This window comes from Monomorium pharaonis, chromosome 5, assembly GCF_013373865.1.
Source record: "Monomorium pharaonis isolate MP-MQ-018 chromosome 5, ASM1337386v2, whole genome shotgun sequence".
Lineage (NCBI taxonomy): Eukaryota > Metazoa > Arthropoda > Insecta > Hymenoptera > Formicidae > Monomorium > Monomorium pharaonis.
The window spans coordinates 29,278,129-29,296,540 of record NC_050471.1 but is presented as its reverse complement, the minus strand read 5'-3'; the positions used below and the strand labels follow the sequence as shown (position 1 = coordinate 29,296,540).

General features: G+C 33.0%; 3 protein-coding genes across 5 annotated transcripts; 1 reads left to right on the top strand and 2 right to left on the bottom strand.

Annotated features, from left to right (window-relative positions):
* Positions 1–728: 728 nt before the first annotated feature.
* Positions 729–6,737, top strand: LOC105839393 (mitochondrial glycine transporter). Of its 2 annotated transcripts, XM_028190649.2 has the most exons (10): positions 729–1,219; positions 1,626–1,691; positions 2,732–3,025; positions 3,305–3,367; positions 4,727–4,845; positions 5,158–5,242; positions 5,317–5,496; positions 5,781–5,952; positions 6,157–6,413; positions 6,674–6,737. In XM_028190649.2, the coding sequence occupies exons 3-10, from the start codon at positions 2,972–2,974 to the stop codon at positions 6,698–6,700; spliced, it is 957 nt and encodes a 318-aa protein (XP_028046450.1). In that variant the 5' UTR covers positions 729–1,219; positions 1,626–1,691; positions 2,732–2,971; the 3' UTR covers positions 6,701–6,737. The 2 variants fall into 2 exon arrangements, with proteins under 2 accessions (XP_028046450.1, XP_012541130.1); XM_012685676.3 differs by lacking the exon at positions 3,305–3,367 and having other exon boundaries at positions 731–1,219.
* A 279-nt stretch (positions 6,738–7,016) lies between these two features.
* LOC105839392 (luc7-like protein 3) lies at positions 7,017–12,267 on the bottom strand. 2 transcript variants are annotated; one of them, XM_012685675.3, is made up of 8 exons: positions 11,924–12,267; positions 10,878–11,126; positions 10,605–10,811; positions 10,322–10,483; positions 10,047–10,240; positions 9,709–9,794; positions 9,486–9,596; positions 7,017–7,399 (listed from the first exon to the last, which is right to left on the bottom strand). In XM_012685675.3, the coding sequence occupies exons 1-7, from the start codon at positions 12,026–12,028 to the stop codon at positions 9,523–9,525; spliced, it is 1,077 nt and encodes a 358-aa protein (XP_012541129.1). In that variant the 5' UTR covers positions 12,029–12,267; the 3' UTR covers positions 7,017–7,399; positions 9,486–9,522. The 2 variants fall into 2 exon arrangements, with proteins under 2 accessions (XP_012541129.1, XP_012541128.1); XM_012685674.3 differs by having other exon boundaries at positions 7,065–9,596.
* Positions 12,268–16,880: 4,613 nt separating this feature from the next.
* LOC114254373 (THAP domain-containing protein 1) lies at positions 16,881–18,334 on the bottom strand. The gene is made up of 4 exons (XM_028190460.2): positions 18,137–18,334; positions 17,727–17,971; positions 17,284–17,367; positions 16,881–17,197 (listed from the first exon to the last, which is right to left on the bottom strand). Exons 1-4 carry the CDS (start codon positions 18,205–18,207, stop codon positions 16,881–16,883), a joined length of 717 nt encoding a protein of 238 aa, XP_028046261.1. The 5' UTR covers positions 18,208–18,334.
* Positions 18,335–18,412: the final 78 nt, after the last annotated feature.

Below are 18,412 nucleotides of genomic sequence, written 5' to 3'. Positions count from 1 at the left end.
AGGCAATAGAGGAACAGAAATAATGAAAAAGAGAAATCGGAGAAAAAGGATCTTCTCTCTTTCTCTCCTTCTTTATTTTCTATTCTTATTACCTGTTGCCTGGCATTGTGTGATGGCCTTGAGAGTCAAAATGAGCCTGACAAGATTTATAAAATGCAGCACTTTTATATATATGACATTCAATTATTTGAAGACGCGTAAACAAAAAAAATCGCCACGGTTTTTCTTTTATTTTTACAAGAATATATATCGAGCTGTAAAAAAACAATTCCCAAAAACTGATCATTATAAAATTAAAATATCAAATATATGTTAATTTAATATTTACAGATGCCCTGTTTTATCGACATCCGATTACTTGAAGAAACAATTAATTCAATTAATTTAAGAAATATATAATAAATTATGTATAAAAAATTTATGTTTATTAATACAAATGTATATAAAAATTGTTCTAAAATAAAGCACATATCCGCTTCTACCAATAGTTTTTTTAATTTTTTTTTTAAGTTTAATTTTTTTCAGTTCCTCGCATAAGAAAAACCAATATTAAAGTTAATTTATTGTTAAAAATTATAGATAAAAAAGAAGCAACTGCACAGCTTACATTTACTTGCTATTGGTTGATCATTTTTGTTTACTCATCATGGATATGCCACTCTGTTTGACAATAAGTCCCTAGACCTGTTCTCGACTGTCCTTTTTTCTACACCTGTTGTGATTGGAGCAAATGCGCGCGCGACGTGCGTTCGATCCTCGGAGCCCTCGAAGGATGAGGTGAAAGTGCAAGTTCGGATGGGAAAAAGGGTCCTTTTTAAAAGAATGATACGACCACGTGAACGTCGTGGATGCGGTCGTGAGGATCGCGAGTCGAACGGACGTACGTGTTTCGCAACAGCTAAATTACGCGCGGTGACAACAAATAGGACAAACCAAACAGGTCACTTACGTCAGCCGCGTCCCAGATCGAATAGAAACGCAAAACAATGCTGTCGTGATGATCGCCGCGCAATAACCAACCTCTTCGACCTTTCGCGACCTCGTGAATTGTCGTCGTCGTCGTCGTCGTCGTCGTCATCGCCGCCGCCACGACTCAATACACAGGTGGAATACACGGTGAACGTACATTTGTGATCGACACAGATCATATTGCCTTTCCGTAGACGCTTACGGTGAACCTGGTGGACACAGAACGTCGTGATCGCGATCACCACCACAGGTACAACTCCAAATTTCTTGTGCTACAGATGTGAGATGATCGACCTCATCTTACTCAAAACTTAACCCCACGCATTCATACATTTGCCTTAAGATGAGAGGAATTAAAACTCCTAATTGTTTTGATTGTTTACTTTCATGTTATATAATTATGATACATAGAAAAGATTGTGAATATGATTTCATAATAATAGTATTAAGAAATTTTAATTCTTAAAGATATTGTTATTTTCTAATTCAATATCTTTCTTGTTCATGAAATTATTATTGAATATGGAAAAAAAAATTTTTTAATCTTAGAACAGTCATCTAAAAAGGGTAATGTAATAATAAAGTTTTGGTAACAATAGTGTTAAAAAATTATACTTTTTTAAAGATATTTTCTAATCAATATCTTTTCCTTTCAGCTCATGAAATTATTATTGAAAATGGAAAATATATTTTTCTTGATGGAACCATACAAAATTCTTCATGTAAGCAAGATCATCATGTTACATCTGTTTAACACTATATACAATCTCATTTTGATATTCAACAGTTTGAAAATAAAGAACATAAAGATTCTCAAAACAAAAAAGTATCATTTCTACATGGAAAAAACATTTATACATGAAACAATGATAAATTTGCTTAAATAATTTAATCTTTAAAGAATTTAATAATCTAAAAACAATATTTTTATTTTAATCTTGTAACAGTTGTCTAAAAGGGACACAATATAATAATTAAGTTTTGATAATGGTGTTAAAAAGTCATAATTTTTAAATATTATCTTCTAACCAATATCCCCCCCCCATAAAATTATTATTGAATAATGGAAAATATATCCTTTTTGAAACTATGCAAAACTCTGCATGTAAGAAAGTTATATCTGTTTAACATTATATATAATCTCATTTCAATATTTAAATTTAACATTTTGAAAATAAAAGCATTCTTAAAACAAGAATATTTCTTTTTTTCTTTCATCAAATGAGATACTGTATCTAATCATCCAATGTCTTAAATCGAGATGCCTTTCAAAGAGACAAATATTTACTTAATTCATATAAAATAATGAAACCACAAGGGCAGCCCTTTCGTAATTCATTCGTCATTTGAGCATACCAAATATTCTGACTTGAAAATGTTGACTCCCACTGCTCTTATCAGTTGTTCTGATACCTCTTTATCAGCACTGCTATCTTTAAAGTTTGAACGTTTATTAGCGTTTTTATTGCGTTTCTATTTTATTTTTGTTATTTAATTTGTTCTGACAAAATAAAACAATTCAGCAAACTGTCTGGAAAATTTATACAGTTTGAATCTAACAGTTTGTTCAAAAGTAGCCTGTAAATTTTTTAATATTCTAAGGTTCTTAAAATTTAATTCTAAAACTAAATATTTAAAAATCTCACAAAATTACCACCTCTATAAGATTTTATTTTCATTTTTTGTTTATGTTTCTTTTTAAAGTTCCCTTGTTAATATCCCTAAAATTATAAATATAAGTAAAACATTAATTAATTTGCAGGCATACAAGTGGAAAGGAAACACACTCGACATGGTCCGATTACCCTGGCTCTTTCCATGAACGCCACAAGGATTCCACGAGAAGTTATCGCCACGTGGAAAAGCGGAAGGGTTGGATGTGGGGTGATTGGCGCCGGCGTGAAGTACATCTCTCACGTTTTTGCACAAAGTCACGTTTAAATCACGTTTCGTCAGCCGATAAGCTTGGAAACTTTTTCTCGCACGAGCATGCCCTGGCGATATGCAGGGTCATCCTATTGACCTCGACAGTGGCGAAACAAAGATAAACGGGGATGTAAGTAAAGCCGGTGCACGTTTCAAACGTGATTCAGTATCGCGCTAGCGGTTACAGACAGCCTTACAGACGGGGGAAAATTTTTCCACCTCTCAGACAAACGGACGTCGCGTTGATAATTATAAAACTACATCAAAAATTTATCGAAATTAATAATCAAGTCGAGTAGTAAACTAGCACTGGAAAACTGCTCGAGTGCTCTTAATTTCGGTCGCACGGTCGCAATTTCGAGAATAATTTTGAATATACTTTTTCTTGGATCGTGAAATTTAATTATAGAATATACGAAAGAATTTGGCAGTGAAGATTCTGAATTGTACCATCATGGAAGCGCTGGGAACTGTAAGTACCTCAAGTTATGGAAAATTTTTATTAAGAGTTGAATTTGTGATTCAGGTGCATTAAATTTATAGTTTTGTATTTGTTGAACATTACGTACAATATTTAAAAAATATATATTAGCACGTTTCAATTCCTTTTCGAAGATTTTCAAAAAAAAAAGTACAGTTACAAATTACCTTACTCAATATACTATTAAAAATGAAAAAATATAGATATAATATACTTGAAGGCACTTTATAATTCCTTTTTTTGTATAAAATTATCCTAGGGAACAAGATATGCAAGTACTTTTTTTATTTACTGCATATCTTAAGCGGATACGTCTTATCTTTAACATTTTTGCAACAACGGAACCAAATGGAAAGTTCTATCACGATACATTGAAATATTTCCTCAAAAAAGATTATTATTATTATTATTTTCTTCTATCATCGAATTGGAACATAATTTTATCATATTGCATAATATATTTGTTAAATTCTGTTGTGTGTGTGTGTGTGTGTGTGTGTGTGTGTGTGTGTGTGTGTGTGTGTGTGTGTGTGTGTGTGTGTGTGTGTGTGTGTGTGTGTGTGTGTGTGTGTGTGTGTGTGAAAAGATCGTTTAAAAGTTATTATTAAAAAGATAACGAGTTTTTTCATAAATAAATTTTCGTTAATATCATCCTGATACCTCGCATTGCGAAATTCGCCATCGGGGGCTCGCAGGCCTCCCGCGAAGAAAGAAATCGACAAACAAGAGAAATAAGGTGACCGATAAATTGTCATGGTTTATTTAATAAGCTATATCGTCCGATATGATGACAAATTTACGTCAAGAGAGGTTCATCGATCTGACGAAACTGTTTTTGCCTTCACTTATCGGCAGAAAAATAGGAAACAAATGGATCCCCTGTGGCGTAAAACGCTGACGCATTAAGCAACAATTAACATAAAAATCGCGCGTGATGTCTGCGTTATTAAAGAAACAAACTCGTGTGCGCAATTAACGTATCAGCTCCTTGCGAAAAAATAGATGTTTGCCATGCGATGATAACCCCGGGTCAGCCTTGCGACGATAACATGTTGACATCGCGCCACTCGGCCGAGATCTTTCGCCGCACGTGAGCGAACTCGTGTGATCGCGAGAGATATAAGTGTAACGATCCATAATAATCGCTCGACTGAGCTTTGTCCCGAGGTCCAATGGATCAGCATGCGTCTGCAATCTTTGTATAAGTCTTCGACTTGTCTTTACTAGAAGGAAGTCGAAGTATGAGCCAGAGAATTTAATTAATTTTCGTTGAAAATAGATAACGTTACATTAAGCTCGCGACTTGTATTCGACAATGTCTGAATACGAATGGTTTTCCTGTGTTTGCAGTATCCGATCTTAAAGTCCTTTTTGGCGGGTTCTTTCTCCGGGACGTTTTCCACGATCCTCTTCCAACCGTTGGATCTGGTAAAAACCAGACTTCAGAGCAGAGTCAATGGCCCTATTGAGTAAGATTAAAATTTGTTGTAAATGAAAAATCTGCAATTAGGCTCTTTTATTACATCGAGTTTTACCTTTTCTCAAAATTTTTAAGATTAAATTTAGATAAATTAATCATTCTTGATATTTAATTTCTTTAAAATTTATTATATTTCTCGAAATTATATCTTATTAATTTTAACTTAATTTTTTAATTCATTTATTTTGTTAAAATTTTTAGCTCCTGATTTTTACCTCGGAAGTTTCAATTAAAAAATTATTAATGAGCTGTCAATCGCGCTATCAATTAATTACTAATTCACTTTTCGTATTTCTAATAGAGCGTCAAAAAAAGGAATGTTGGGCACAGTGGCTCACATTGTTCAGAAGGAGAATATCTTTGGACTCTGGAAGGGTATGACACCGGTAAGTGTTCTAAGGATTAATATGAATCGAATATGTGGGTTCACATTAGCGACATACTCGATGTTAATTTCTAGTCGATAACTAGAGTGATTCCTGGAGTGGGTTTATACTTTTCTTCGCTACACTGGCTGAAGCACGCTTTCAATCTCGAGGAACCTCTAACAGCTCTGCAGGCAATTTCCTTGGGTATTACCGCGCGGTCCATGTCCGGTGCTCTGTTGATTCCCATCACCGTTGTGAAGACACGGTTCGAGGTACGTTTAGAAGACAGAAAGGAAAAAAAGGAAATATAGAATGAAAATATAAAAGATGAGAAAAGTTATAAGATAACGATCTTTAGAATAAAGAAAGAAGTATTGAGAAGAGAATAAAAAAGTAGAAAAAAAGAATTCCAAAGTTTTATCAAAAAATTATGCTAAATACATTTTTAATATTTAATGGCATGACAATATCTAAAAGTATTTAAATGAAGTTAACGTGTTTTTTTTTTTTAATATAAAATTTGAGCCAATTATACAAATATAATTTTATATTACAGAGCGGCGTTTACAAATACAACAGTATCAGCGAGGCTCTTAAATTGATCTACAAGCAAGAAGGAATGAGAGGTTTATCAAGCGGGTTGGTGCCAACTCTTCTACGAGATGCGCCTTACAGCGGTTTATACCTTATGTTTTACACCCAATTAAAAAAAGCAGCTGCCAGTGCAGGTATATTCCTTAAAATTCAATATTAATGTAGTATATATTGTTGAACGACATTAATCATTTATGGGCCTATAGTAAAGTTTTACATAAAAAAATTATGGAGTTATTTATGTCTTGATATTATAACTCGATGTCGCCGTAATTTTTTAGATAAAAATTAAATTAAAAAATTTATTGAAATCTTATTGGACAAATTCTTCTGTTTAGGAACAACGAACAATTCATCGGCACCAGTTCATTTTAGCTGTGGGATCTTAGCGGGAATTTTGGCGTCTATAGTGACGCAACCACCGGATGTTATCAAGACAAAGATGCAATTATATCCAAACGAATTCAATGGCATTTATCATGCAACGTTCTTCGTTTACAAAAAATACGGCGCCTTAGGATATTTTAAGGGTATTGTTCCTAGAATGCTGAGACGGACTTTGATGACCACTATGGCCTGGACCGTATATGAACAGGTAATTTGATCCATCAAGTAAAGTCATGTGGCCATATGAAAAATTGTTCAATTTTTAAACTTTAGAAAAATGACTCATTGTATTTATTAACACGTTATATATAATACTATTATTAAATATTAGAATTGATTAAAATATGATACTTGTAAATATTACAATTTTATGACAATTAGATTTATTGAATCGGATATATTTTGCACTGAACAATATTACAAGAATAAATTAACAATATATATTTTGTTTTGTTTTTTATTATTTAGGTTACAAGGAACATTGGTTTGAAGTAAACGCACTGCTGCTGCTGCACAAAGCTGTTTTATATCCGAAGAAGATTGTGATGTACAGTATTAGCATAGACTGTTTATGTATTATTAAGATCACATATTTATTTAATAAATTATATATTTTCGTAAATTTACATAACTATGTATTTCTATCATCGATTCCTCTCATATAAATTTTTCGCTTCACACTTTATTTTATGCTCACTTAATCTAAGTAGCTCAATATTTTAACAATTACAATAAAAAATTAATATATAAATTAAATAATTAAATTTATTTCAATTCCAAAGTGCGTATTAAAAAAAAGAAGAGCAAGATATATGTGGCATTGTTTTATTAATTCCAAATAACAATCTTACGAATATTATTACTATTATTATAATTATTATAATTGTAATTATTATTATAACGCGGTACAGCAAATACAAATTGTATTATACAATTGTATCATACAATTTACCTTGCTGATCATTCTGTTTATATATAAGTGGCCTAAAGTAACAATTGCTCGGAACACGAATTATATAGATTCTGGTGTATCCCTGATCTCGACGCAAATATTTTCTTCGTCTGTCTTCCCCCTCTTTATTTCTCACTCTTATTGTTAAGATTATGTAAAATCTTTACCTTAACAATATGTTAGAGGATGTCTTGGACGAATTCCCGAGAAGTCACTCGATCTTCTTTGTTTTTCTCTTCTTCCTGAAAGTAGACGATCCAAATTTTAGCAAAGGTGTCATTGGTACCGAGAGATACAATGTAATAGGCAAATATTGTTTAATAATAGTCTTGTTGGTAAAATCCTGTCCCTCTGTCGACTGTGTGTTTGTTTAACAAGCGCACGAGGTCCTCATTAAGGGATTACAAATTGATCTCGATCGACCGAAACATCGAAATACAAATTTTTGGGTTAACTTTCATTGTCTGGGGAGATGGCATAAAAAACGTCATTCACAAAACATCTAAATAATTGAATATCAACTCTTTCTTAAACGTAACTTTTAAAATAAATTATGTCTTTTATAGGTAAATTCTCTCTGTTATAATTACCTATACTTCATTTTATATCGATGGCTTTCGCTAAGAATATAACACTCTCGTTTAAGTATATTGTGTTTCGTGATATGTAAAAACGTAGCGGCATACTAATGCCAGTCTTGCAATAATATATGTACGGACCTATACACCGGCGATTTGAGAATTCCTGTATTGTCTAAAATTGGAGCTTCTATATCGAAAGTTGTTAAATCCTTTGCTAGGCCAAGAATCCAAAAGTACACGAAAACAAAGGGATAATTTTCTCCTGGCAGAAAGACATGTGTTGATATTATCATTCCGGCATAAATACCTCGTCAATTGCGTGGCAGAAGCTAGAGGTTCGTATAGTCACAGTCACACGTTTGCAGGGCGCACTCGTAGTTGTGCACTCGTGCATTTGCAGTCGTGGACGAAGCTCTATGAAGCGGGCACTGAGAGTTGTGTCCCCTCTACACTAAACCACTAAATCTTTTTCTCTTTCTCTCTCTCTTTCTCTTTCTCTCTCACTTTCTCTCTTTTAATGATGCGCGAACCAAGATTATGGCATTAACAAACCTACAGAGATAGATAACCTTGTGCCCAAGAAGCGAGAAAAGGATCAAGTCCAAATTATTGGCTTTTTACTGCCGTTTCTTTTTTTTTAAATAACACCATAACGAGAGAAATACAAGTCATTTATAAGTTACATGGAAAAGCAAGGCAAATTCTTGAAGAGTAAAGTCTGAATTCAATCTGAAAAACAAAATGCAATAAAAACTAACTTACAATAAAGAGAAAACGCTGTTTGAATAGAAACAATTTGTTTTATTTTTAATAAACAGTATGAATCTATTATATTGGATGAGTGTCAACCTGATTGCATTTATTCACATTCATTTCATCTTGAAAGTGCATATCCATAATTCCATAGACCTTTGCGGGTTTCTCCTGGAAAAAAATGAATTCTTGGACTTATACTCTCTTGCTGCTCGGATACAGAATTATTAAACAATGAAAGCAAGCATAGGTATACCTCCTCCCAGCTTGCTCCACAAATAAATTGAGCATGATACCAAAGAAGTTTAAAATTTACTTTCTAAAAATTCTAATAGTTATTTCCAGAGCAGTGTAATTTTATATTGTTATAAGAGTTTTTTAATATAAACGTTTTAAATGTATTTTTAAAAATTTAGAAAAATTTAAGAAAAAAATTAGGTTAGTGTGTCTTGATTTTTTTCAAGAAATTGGAATTGCAACAATAGCTTAACTATTGTTGAATATTTCTAAATAAATTTGACAAAAACACAATTTTAATTTTCTCAATCTTCAAAATTTATAAAAGCTTATTAAATTACTATTACAATAAAGTATTTCACTTCTTTGTATAATATGTACAACAATATATATACTATGATAAGTATACTTGTTTATAATCTGCAGATTTTACCATTGTCTACTCTACATACTTGACTGCACCATTATTAAGTTTTTAATGTTAAAGAAAATAAAAGAATCACAATCTATTACTTCTCAAATTTTCTGAAGCGTTCATTCATGACTATTCTGGGAGATCAGACAGAGAGAGACGGAGAGAGACAGAGTGTGTTTCAGAGAGAGACGAACTTGCTGTGTGACTTACGCGGCGCTTCAAACATCACAGATTATATTATCATGTATATGTATTATGTGCATCGGAATGGCAACTCACCTGGATCGATAGAGTACCTGTACAGTAATTGAGACGAATATGGTTATATTGTTTGGTGCATACCTGGCTTACTTCTCACTCACTAACCAATCAAGAGAAGTTACTTGTGACTTCGACTACGCGAGCGGTGACGGCGACGATTATGATGACTGGAATTACGATGATCGCGGCCTCCTGAAATCATTATCATTATCATTGCATCGTCCCAGAACACCAAAAGTCCAATACTAGCTGCAATCGCGATATAACGATACCACGTTATTAAAGGATTAACGTTATCGCTTACCTTTATCTCGACCGTGACGACGGTGGCTGTCTTCGTCCCGATGATGTTTGTCTCGTGATCTACTTCTACTTCTATGTCCGGAATTTCTGTAACAAGCAATATCTCTGTCAGATCAGCTGATTCGAATATCACATTTTTACTAAAATATAACAGAAATTATGTAACAAAGACATTCTTCAGAGATGTAAAATTGCAGGAAATCGATTTACATCAATGATCTTTCTAACCTATTCTAATTTATTCTCTTTTAAATTAAATAGTCTAGAATACATTAGAATAGAATATAAACGATTTAGAATTTTTTGCAGCTTGTTACCATAACATGAATAGATTTCTACCTGTGACCACCCAAATCATAACGGTTTTTGTCGTCGTCCATTCGCCTGCGACGCTTGTCCCTCTCTCTGTCACGATCTCTATCTCTGTCGCCGTCTCTCCGCCGTCTGTCGAGCTCCTCATTCGCTCGCGCCCTTTGCTTCCGTTCCTCTTCTCGCCTCTGTTCTTTCTCATCGCGCGCTTTCTCGCGCTTGCCCTGTAAATAAGATTTTTAACTTTGTTTTCAGGGATATATATTTCACAAAGGAAACATCATCAGGAAACATTTCGGTCCTACCATAATCTCTTGAAGAGCACTCTTCAGTCTAGCATAGCCTACGTGCTGCTTTCCCATTAAATGATCATCAATCCGCTGCTGTGCATCACCCACGATAAGGAACGCACCACATACATCGCACACCTCCATCTGTTTCTCCTGTGCGGCCGCCAATTCAGCAGTCTACAAATGTTATAGAATTAAGATAAAAAATTCAAACAACAATCGTAGCAATAAGTTGTTTATTTAAGGCTACGCAAAAGTTAGTCATAGATTGTCTCCCAAGCAATCATTTCATACCCACTTGATTGTAATGACTGTTGTCGTTAGATTTTCTCAGAGTTTCGCGTTCCTCCTTTAACTGATCACATAGACGCATCAGGCCCTGTGCTTGCTCCACGTTGCCCTGAATTCCACTTTGCTCAGCTTCCTCCACCAGCTTGTTGATCTTCTCTGTTAGTAAAGCAATCTGCTCTTCGTTTCTTTGGGTCTGGGCTGGAGTTAAGGTTGGCTACACACAAAGAAAACATTAAATTAAAATTCCGCTCTCACAATCCAATCTTCCAGTGAAACTTACTGCTTCTGTTCTCCCAATCAGTGCCAATCGCTGCTTCCCCTTTATGATTTTTCTCTCCACTTCGTTTAACATACTCTGACAATACCTGATAAACTCATCCTCGTATTGCTGTTTACGATACGAATGTGGCGCCTTTTCAAACAGCTCCCTGGCCTCATCATCGTGTACCTTGGGGCATGCACCCAAGTCCGCCCTAGTATTAACGAACAAGTCATGGGGACAGAACTTCACCAGATATAGCTTGCAAAACTGAAACATAAAAAAATGTCAAAAATTTAATACATTTAAACAAATACAAATTAGTGTAACGTTATTAAGTTTACAAGTAAATTATATTTATTCCTAATATTTGTATATTTATGGAAAATAATAATTATAAGCAAGCTGAAAAAAATTATTGATTAATTTATTTTTAAATAATCTTTCTACAGATTTTACATCTTTTTCTACTTCTCAAAAATACATATATTTATTTTTAATAGTTGCAATTGATAAGTTTTTTAGACAAAAATAAAAAGCTTAATGTTTACAGAGGAATGAGACAAGTAATAATTCTAACTAATAAATTTACTCATTACCCCTCTTTAAGTTTGCCCAATTCAGTTCATAAAAATTGATGAGCAGACCTAGGTCAATTTGTAAATATTTGATTCTAAATGAAGATCACTGTTAGGCCTCTCGTCACATAAATCTTATTTCAATAATACTTTCTTCTAAAACAGAAAATGAAATCACAGCATAAAAGCCATTTCAAGTTTAGAAGAAAAAAAAACAGTAGAACGTAGAAAATCATTAGATGGAACCAATTCTGAAAAAATTCCGCGATATCAAAATTTCGTAGATTTCGGATGCTTAATCGTATAATTCTCGTTCGGACCCGCAAATTTCGAAAACTCTCTCACGGATGTGAAATCCAGAGGAATTATACCATTGTTGAGACACCGGGAGAGAAGATAAAAATTACGAGAAGTAAAAAGTATCATTAGGTATCGTTAGGTAGCTGACAAAAACTTTTCAGGGACGTATAGTATTGAGTATGGGCTTACCTCGGGATCTTCCCAATTGAGCTCCTTGGGTTTCTCGTTGGGCAGGACATTCCTGTTTCTGCCCATAAGCTCGTCGAGCAGCGCGGCAGCCGCGGCGGCAGCCATTTTCTCTCGATCACGCTACAGCGATCGCGACAAGTCCGGTCCGCGCGAGGAACTCACGTGGTGCAGGGAACGTCCGAGGATCGCCGATAACTCGCCGAGAGCTGGTGAGGAATCGTTGGTTCGTCTCGTCGATTCCTCCAAAACGGAGCACAGCGAACGATCTTGATGATTCACAACGCAATTCGATCACCAGACGCAGCGAACACGATCGCGAAAACTGCAAGGCGAAATTACGGATTTGTGCCATCAGATGGCGCACGTTTCGGTAAACAATAAGGGCCTAAACACAATGCCAGGCAACAGGCAATAGAAATAGGAAATAAAGAAAGAGAGAAAGAGAGAAGAAGATCCTTTCTCTCTTTCATTATTTCTGTTCCTATTGCCTGTTGCCTGGCATTGTGTTTAGGCCTTTGCTGTATCAATTTGTGTCTCTTGCTGGAAAGCTCTCAAAATCGTGGTAAAATTATCGAGAAAGGAATGCGAATAATGCTAAGACTCCATGTATGCGGTGAGCTCCGGCAAACGCATGCGGTGACCAATCAGAATTCAAGCGCTTGCTGTGACTTGCCGGAACCCTAAAGGGCCATCTACAACGGAGTGTTTTAGCCGTAACAGCACTAAAACTACGGCAATGCTGTCTAGAATAAAAACGACGTAGCAATAACATGCAAGCCGGCCATCAAAGAAAGGCGACCAAAAACTAATCTCGAATGCCCCAACGCTCATCGTAAACACGCAATGAATTGGCTCAACGTCTGCTGTAGGCTGTAAACAGTAAAGCAATACGAAGTGGAGACATTTTCTACGACTACTGCTACGGCCTACGACTCTCCATTGTAGATGGCCCTTAAAGACCTATAATCAAAGATGCGCCAATGGCCCCCACCATGACTGCTATCCACCATCTTGTACCCATACGGTGACTGGATGGGGGCTGGGGCCGGGGGCTGGGAGCTGGGATCTAGGGCTGGGATCTGGAGTAGTGGAGATAGTAAACAATGTGAGCCTGCTCCAAGTTGTACGCAGCCATATAACAGATGCAAATTTAATTTTTCTTGTTCTTCCTGAGTGTATCGTCAAAATATAGTGACCCTAGAATGCAGAGATTGAATTATCTTATAATTTCTGACACATATTCCTTTAACTTATACTGCTCAACACAGAGCACTCTCCCCTCTTTCTCGCCCAGCGTAGGTACGCAATGGCGGATAAACCATGTGACTCAAGTGACCAATCAAAATTGTGTTCGCCATTGGCGAATCTTTGGGTCTGTTCGCGTCACATGCCCCAACATGCTCCTATTCACCCCAACGCACTCCAATACGTTGATTCCGATGACGCCAACCTATTAGAATGCGTTGGAGTGAGTAGGAGCATGTCGGAGCATGGCGACGCGAACAAACCATTTGATTATAGGTCTTTACGGAACCCGACCTGCGTCTGGTTGCTGATTGGTCACCGCATGCGTTTGCCGGAGCTCACCGCAGACATGGATGGTTTGTTCGCGTCGCCATGCCCTGACATGATCCTACCACAGACTTCTATAATATACTAGACTGCTAACCTTAATTCCCTAGGCGTACCAGTATATAATGTACAAGTTGTACATGCTGAATAACCGATTGGAATGCTTCGTCTGCTATATTGCTCGTCAAGTGGAATATATATATATATGTATATATGCCAGTAAATGTCACATATAGTTGCTACGAGTAATTTGTGTACATTTTTCTAATGTATATATTTAATGGTATTTATTAGTATTATTAAGTATTAATCTTTAAATATATATAATAAGTTATTTTATATAAAAGTGCACTTAAAATAAGGTTATATTATTTTTTAGTTTTATTTTTTATAAAAAAGTTGTTACAAATGGTAAAAAATGTTAAATTAATATAATATTTTCAATTCTAGAAATACAATATTTAATCCTAGACATAAATTATATATTTTAAGAATTAATTATAATCAAATTATAATCACTTTATTATAAATAATTTTTTGTTATCCAAGTTTTATAACTAATAAAATTATAATAAAATTATAATAAAATTGTAGTCATAATAATTACGTAATAGAAATAATAATAAGAAATAAATAAAAATACAGCTTTGGTTATAAAGAATTAATACTTCAAGGGTTTTCAAATGCGCCCAGGGGCTCGATTCTTGAATTTATTCGCAAGAAAAACATATTCGCAAATTCTGTTCTTACAGAAAAGTTAGAAATTTATTGGCTATCGTATGGCTATTAACCAATAAACTTACAACTTTCTGTTAGAGCGAGTATTCGCGTATACGTTTCTTTTGCGAATGACTTCAAGAATCGGGCCCCTGGAATATATGTATGTATATTATTCGCATCTAAATAAAATTTGCTTAGTAAGTTGATGTCTTTTACTAATAGGTCTTAAAATCTCTTGTGTATAAAATTTACTGTATGAGTACAACCTTATTTTTAAATAGCGGTAAGATATTGCAGTTATTAATTTTATTTTATGAGATACATGTAAAATGTCCATATTTTCGCAATTTAGGTTTGGAAAAATAAAATTGTCTAATGATAATAAATTTTTTACTTTTGTAATGAGTTTAACATCAAGATTTCTAATATTGAGATTTAAAAAATTATTTGTCAATAATTTAATTTGTTTTTCAGTTTCACTTACTATTCTGTAAACATTTCTCGATGCTCGAATTAAAGGACCGCTATTAGAAAAATATAAAAATTTAGAAAAACTGTAACCTTTTGCATAGTCATGTTCTGTATTGTCTTGCATTAAACTTTTAACACAATGATAACAATTAATATTTTTTAGTTTTTTTACTATATATTCGCTAATATAATATAATACATTTTGCTGTAAATGTGTAATATATGGTCTTTCAATATTATTTCTTTCTATATTATTATTATTTATATCACCTATTTCATTTTCACTATTAGATTCTACACTATTCTCCTCATATAGAACGTTTTTCTTTTTTTCCACACAAAATCAAACACTGATCCAACAGAATCGTTATCTAATTCTAGACAATTATAATTATTATCTGTTAATTTTATATTATTTCGCAATAAAATTTTTCTCATAATATGTTGCAATTGTAGCGCGTTCGGATTATTATTGTGACCATTGCAACTTCTTATTTTAGCGAAAAACAATTCTAGGTGATCCTGAAAAAATTTGTACGTTAATACATATTTATATAAGGGATTAGGTGAAAATAGTAAACGTTTAGATATTAACAAAACTGATTTAGCAGTTATTGCAAGGCCATAGAGAAATGTTTTTCTACCTAATGTTTTCAAAAACTTTCCTCCTTTCATTTTCAATAAAAATAGATATTTTAATTTCTCGTTTACCATTTCTTGTAAATAAGACCAATTTTGTATTGTAATCGGTTGTTTGAAATTTTTGCCAAACGGATTTCTAGAATTTAGAAAGTCAAATAATCGGTCAATTATTCTAATAAATGTTACAGTTTCTTCACTATCTTTAAAATCATCAAGACCTTCTTGTTTTAAAAATTTAATTGCATTTGCAACTGAAGCGCTAAATGTATTGGCTGCATATTTAACCTTCATTTTGTTCTGTTGCCAATATATGCATTGAGAACTTAATTTATTTTTTAATTTAAACGTTAACAGTTTTTGAAATCTATGTAAAAGTACAATATAAAACCATTTTATAGATTTTCCATTATATTCAAATTCCCCATAGTCAGCTAAAGCATTCCTACCTAACTTCAGTATGTGGCATGCATCTAAAATAACATATATTTTGTAATTTTCAGTAGGATGTATGAAAAAGTTAATTATTTCTTTCAAATCATCTAGAAAAATATTGCAACCTAATATATTTAAAGCACTTGTATTAACAGCTTCACCATCGCATGTTACAGATACTACTCTTAATTTTATTTGTGCTGTTAACGTTAATGCTGTTCTAATTAATTCAGCCAATACCATTAATGACATTTTATTTTTTTAAAAATATGCAATTGGCCATTTCCATTTACGCTTCAGGTTAACAAGCATAAAGACTAAGACTTCTTTTGCTTCAGTTTCTTTCTTTTCGAAATTTAGATCATTACCATAATCACAATAGCCTACAAATTTGTTATCTGACTCCAACATAATTGTTGCCTTATGGACATACCATCAAAGATTAAAGCGCAGTCTTTATCTTCGTCAGGTATTTTTTCTAGTATTTCCAATACTTGGGTAAAAAAACCAGGTTGGATATGAATTGTAGATGTCCAATGTCTTATTGAAGATGGATGAGGCAATGTCATGATTCTTCTGCAAATAAGATAATAAATAAATATTATATGTACATAAATCTAATCTGAGTCATTTCGCTCTTGAAATTATTTTTATGTTAACCATCCTTCATATGTAGATAGGATAGAGGTTTCATGCTTAAAGGTAAAAATATTTTAATTGAAAAGAAATATAATAAGTTAATTAACGTATTAATAGGAAATTAATAAATAGATGCGTTTGGCAAAACAAATCTGAGGCGTCTGGAGGCTCTGTTGATACATTATATTTTTGTTATTTACTGAAACTGAACAAAGATAGAAGTAAAAGAGCACTACGACGTCTCACAATCAGATTTGCTTTGCCAAACCCACGTAATATAAGTAGGAATAAAAGAAAAGGTGCTAACCGACAGTATGCATAAGCTTTGGGAGAATGATAATGCAGGGTAACAGCAAATTTTTTAAGGTCATCACTGTAACGTTTTTCATGCGTGGATTTACCTTTGTTACGCAGTTCATTTTTTAAAATTGGTAACATGGTGTCAAAAAAATCATTTTGTAATGTATCAAATGTAGTTTGTTTAATTAATTGTCTTTTTTTTTAGAGTTGTAAGCAAGTTAGACATATTTGTTATTTTTTCCTCTCTTCTGTTTTTTTTTCTTATCAACAGCTTACATTTTAAATTGCTTGCATTTAATCTTTTTTTCATTTCTTTTTTTTCTTTATTAAGTAAAACTTGAAATATTTCTTGTTGTTTCTCAAGCTCTTTATTATGTTCATCAATTTGGTCTAAATGTAATTTTTGCAATTTCTTATTTTCTTCTTCAAGTTTTCTAATCTTTACAAGATATGCTTCGCACTCACATATTTTCCTCTTTCTGATATTTACATTTGTACCTACATATATACATACTGTAGTCAGAATTATATTAAATTCAAAATTGTATATTATTATCCATTATAATATATGTTAATGTAATTACTTGTTTCTGTCATCACAAAATTAGATTGAACATCATTATGAGCTTGAACTGTTTCTACATTGTCCAATCTTGTACATTTTTCTTCTACGTAATAATAGATAAAAATATATTTTATTAATTACATAAATTATTGAATGCAGTCTTAAGTTGAGATTTTACCTAACATGTGTTAACATAAGATTGGCTGTTAAATAGAATAATTCTGAAATCTCTATCAAAAATTCTCTTTTTGATAGCCAATTGTCATCCATTAAGTAAAATCCCATACTAGCTGCGATGTAATGTACGATACTAATCTACTATTATACGTCTGGATTACATATAACTCTGTTTCTCATTTTCTCTAGTGTATATAATATATATATATATATATATATTTATTTATTTATATAAATATATATTTTTTTGTATAAATAATATAATATTTGTATAAATATACTCACGCATTTCAATTGCTTTTTGCAAATCATTTAGAGGATCTATTGCTACTTCTTCTATGTAGTATGCCACATTTATTGTTGGAATTACATCAGTCTTTAGAACTTTTTGTGTCGTATAAGGTGTATCCACAAAATCTAATGGTTTAAAATGCAAACTGCACACTCTGCTTGCTGTAGATGGTTGCCAATTAGAAAGCCCTGTTGCCATTATCCATCGCTTTAATTGTTGTGGTTTCTTTACAGGAAATCTAGCATATTTATTTTATACATTAATTATTAGTTTGAAAATTATACAAATTATTAGTTTAATTATTAATTGGAAATGATTCATTAATTATTAGTTTAAATATTATTTAATATTCACATAATATTGAAAAATTATAAAATGCTAACCTTAAAAAAGTAATACTTACGAAAAAAAATGTATGCCACATCCTTTCTTATATATGTTTGGGCAGCCTTTTATTACGCACCTTATCGTCATTTTATTTATTTATATTTTTTATATTACAATAGCAAAAATAATAATACTTTCAGCGCATAATCACGCATAAGCGTCCAAAGACTCCAAAAAGAACGGCTCTCATAATATATGGGTCTGTTCGCGTCACATGCCCCAACATGCTCCTGTTCACCCCAACGCACTCCAATACGTTGATTCCGATGACGCCAACCTATTAGAATGCGTT

What these genes read in the sequence shown, in the direction of transcription:
- LOC105839393 (XM_028190649.2), top strand. Translation starts at nt 2,972, where the DNA reads ATGCAGGGTCATCCTATTGACCTCGACAGTGGCGAAACAAAGATAAAC. An exon ending in TCATGGAAGCGCTGGGAACT is followed by an intron (nt 3,368 to 4,726) that starts GTAAGTACCTCA and finishes CTGTGTTTGCAG; the next exon opens with TATCCGATCTTAAAGTCCTT. An exon ending in TCTGGAAGGGTATGACACCG is followed by an intron (nt 5,243 to 5,316) that starts GTAAGTGTTCTA and finishes GTTAATTTCTAG; the next exon opens with TCGATAACTAGAGTGATTCC.
- LOC105839392 (XM_012685675.3), bottom strand. Translation starts at nt 12,028, where the DNA reads ATGGCTGCCGCCGCGGCTGCCGCGCTGCTCGACGAGCTTATGGGCAGA. An exon ending in ACAACAGTCATTACAATCAA is followed by an intron (nt 10,484 to 10,604) that starts GTGGGTATGAAA and finishes TAACATTTGTAG; the next exon opens with ACTGCTGAATTGGCGGCCGC. An exon ending in TCGTCACGGTCGAGATAAAG is followed by an intron (nt 9,597 to 9,708) that starts GTAAGCGATAAC and finishes TAATGATTTCAG; the next exon opens with GAGGCCGCGATCATCGTAAT.
- LOC114254373 (XM_028190460.2), bottom strand. Translation starts at nt 18,207, where the DNA reads ATGACGATAAGGTGCGTAATAAAAGGCTGCCCAAACATATATAAGAAA. An exon ending in TGTGGCATACATTTTTTTTC is followed by an intron (nt 17,972 to 18,136) that starts GTAAGTATTACT and finishes TAAATATGCTAG; the next exon opens with ATTTCCTGTAAAGAAACCAC. An exon ending in GCAAAAAGCAATTGAAATGC is followed by an intron (nt 17,368 to 17,726) that starts GTGAGTATATTT and finishes ATTATTACGTAG; the next exon opens with AAGAAAAATGTACAAGATTG.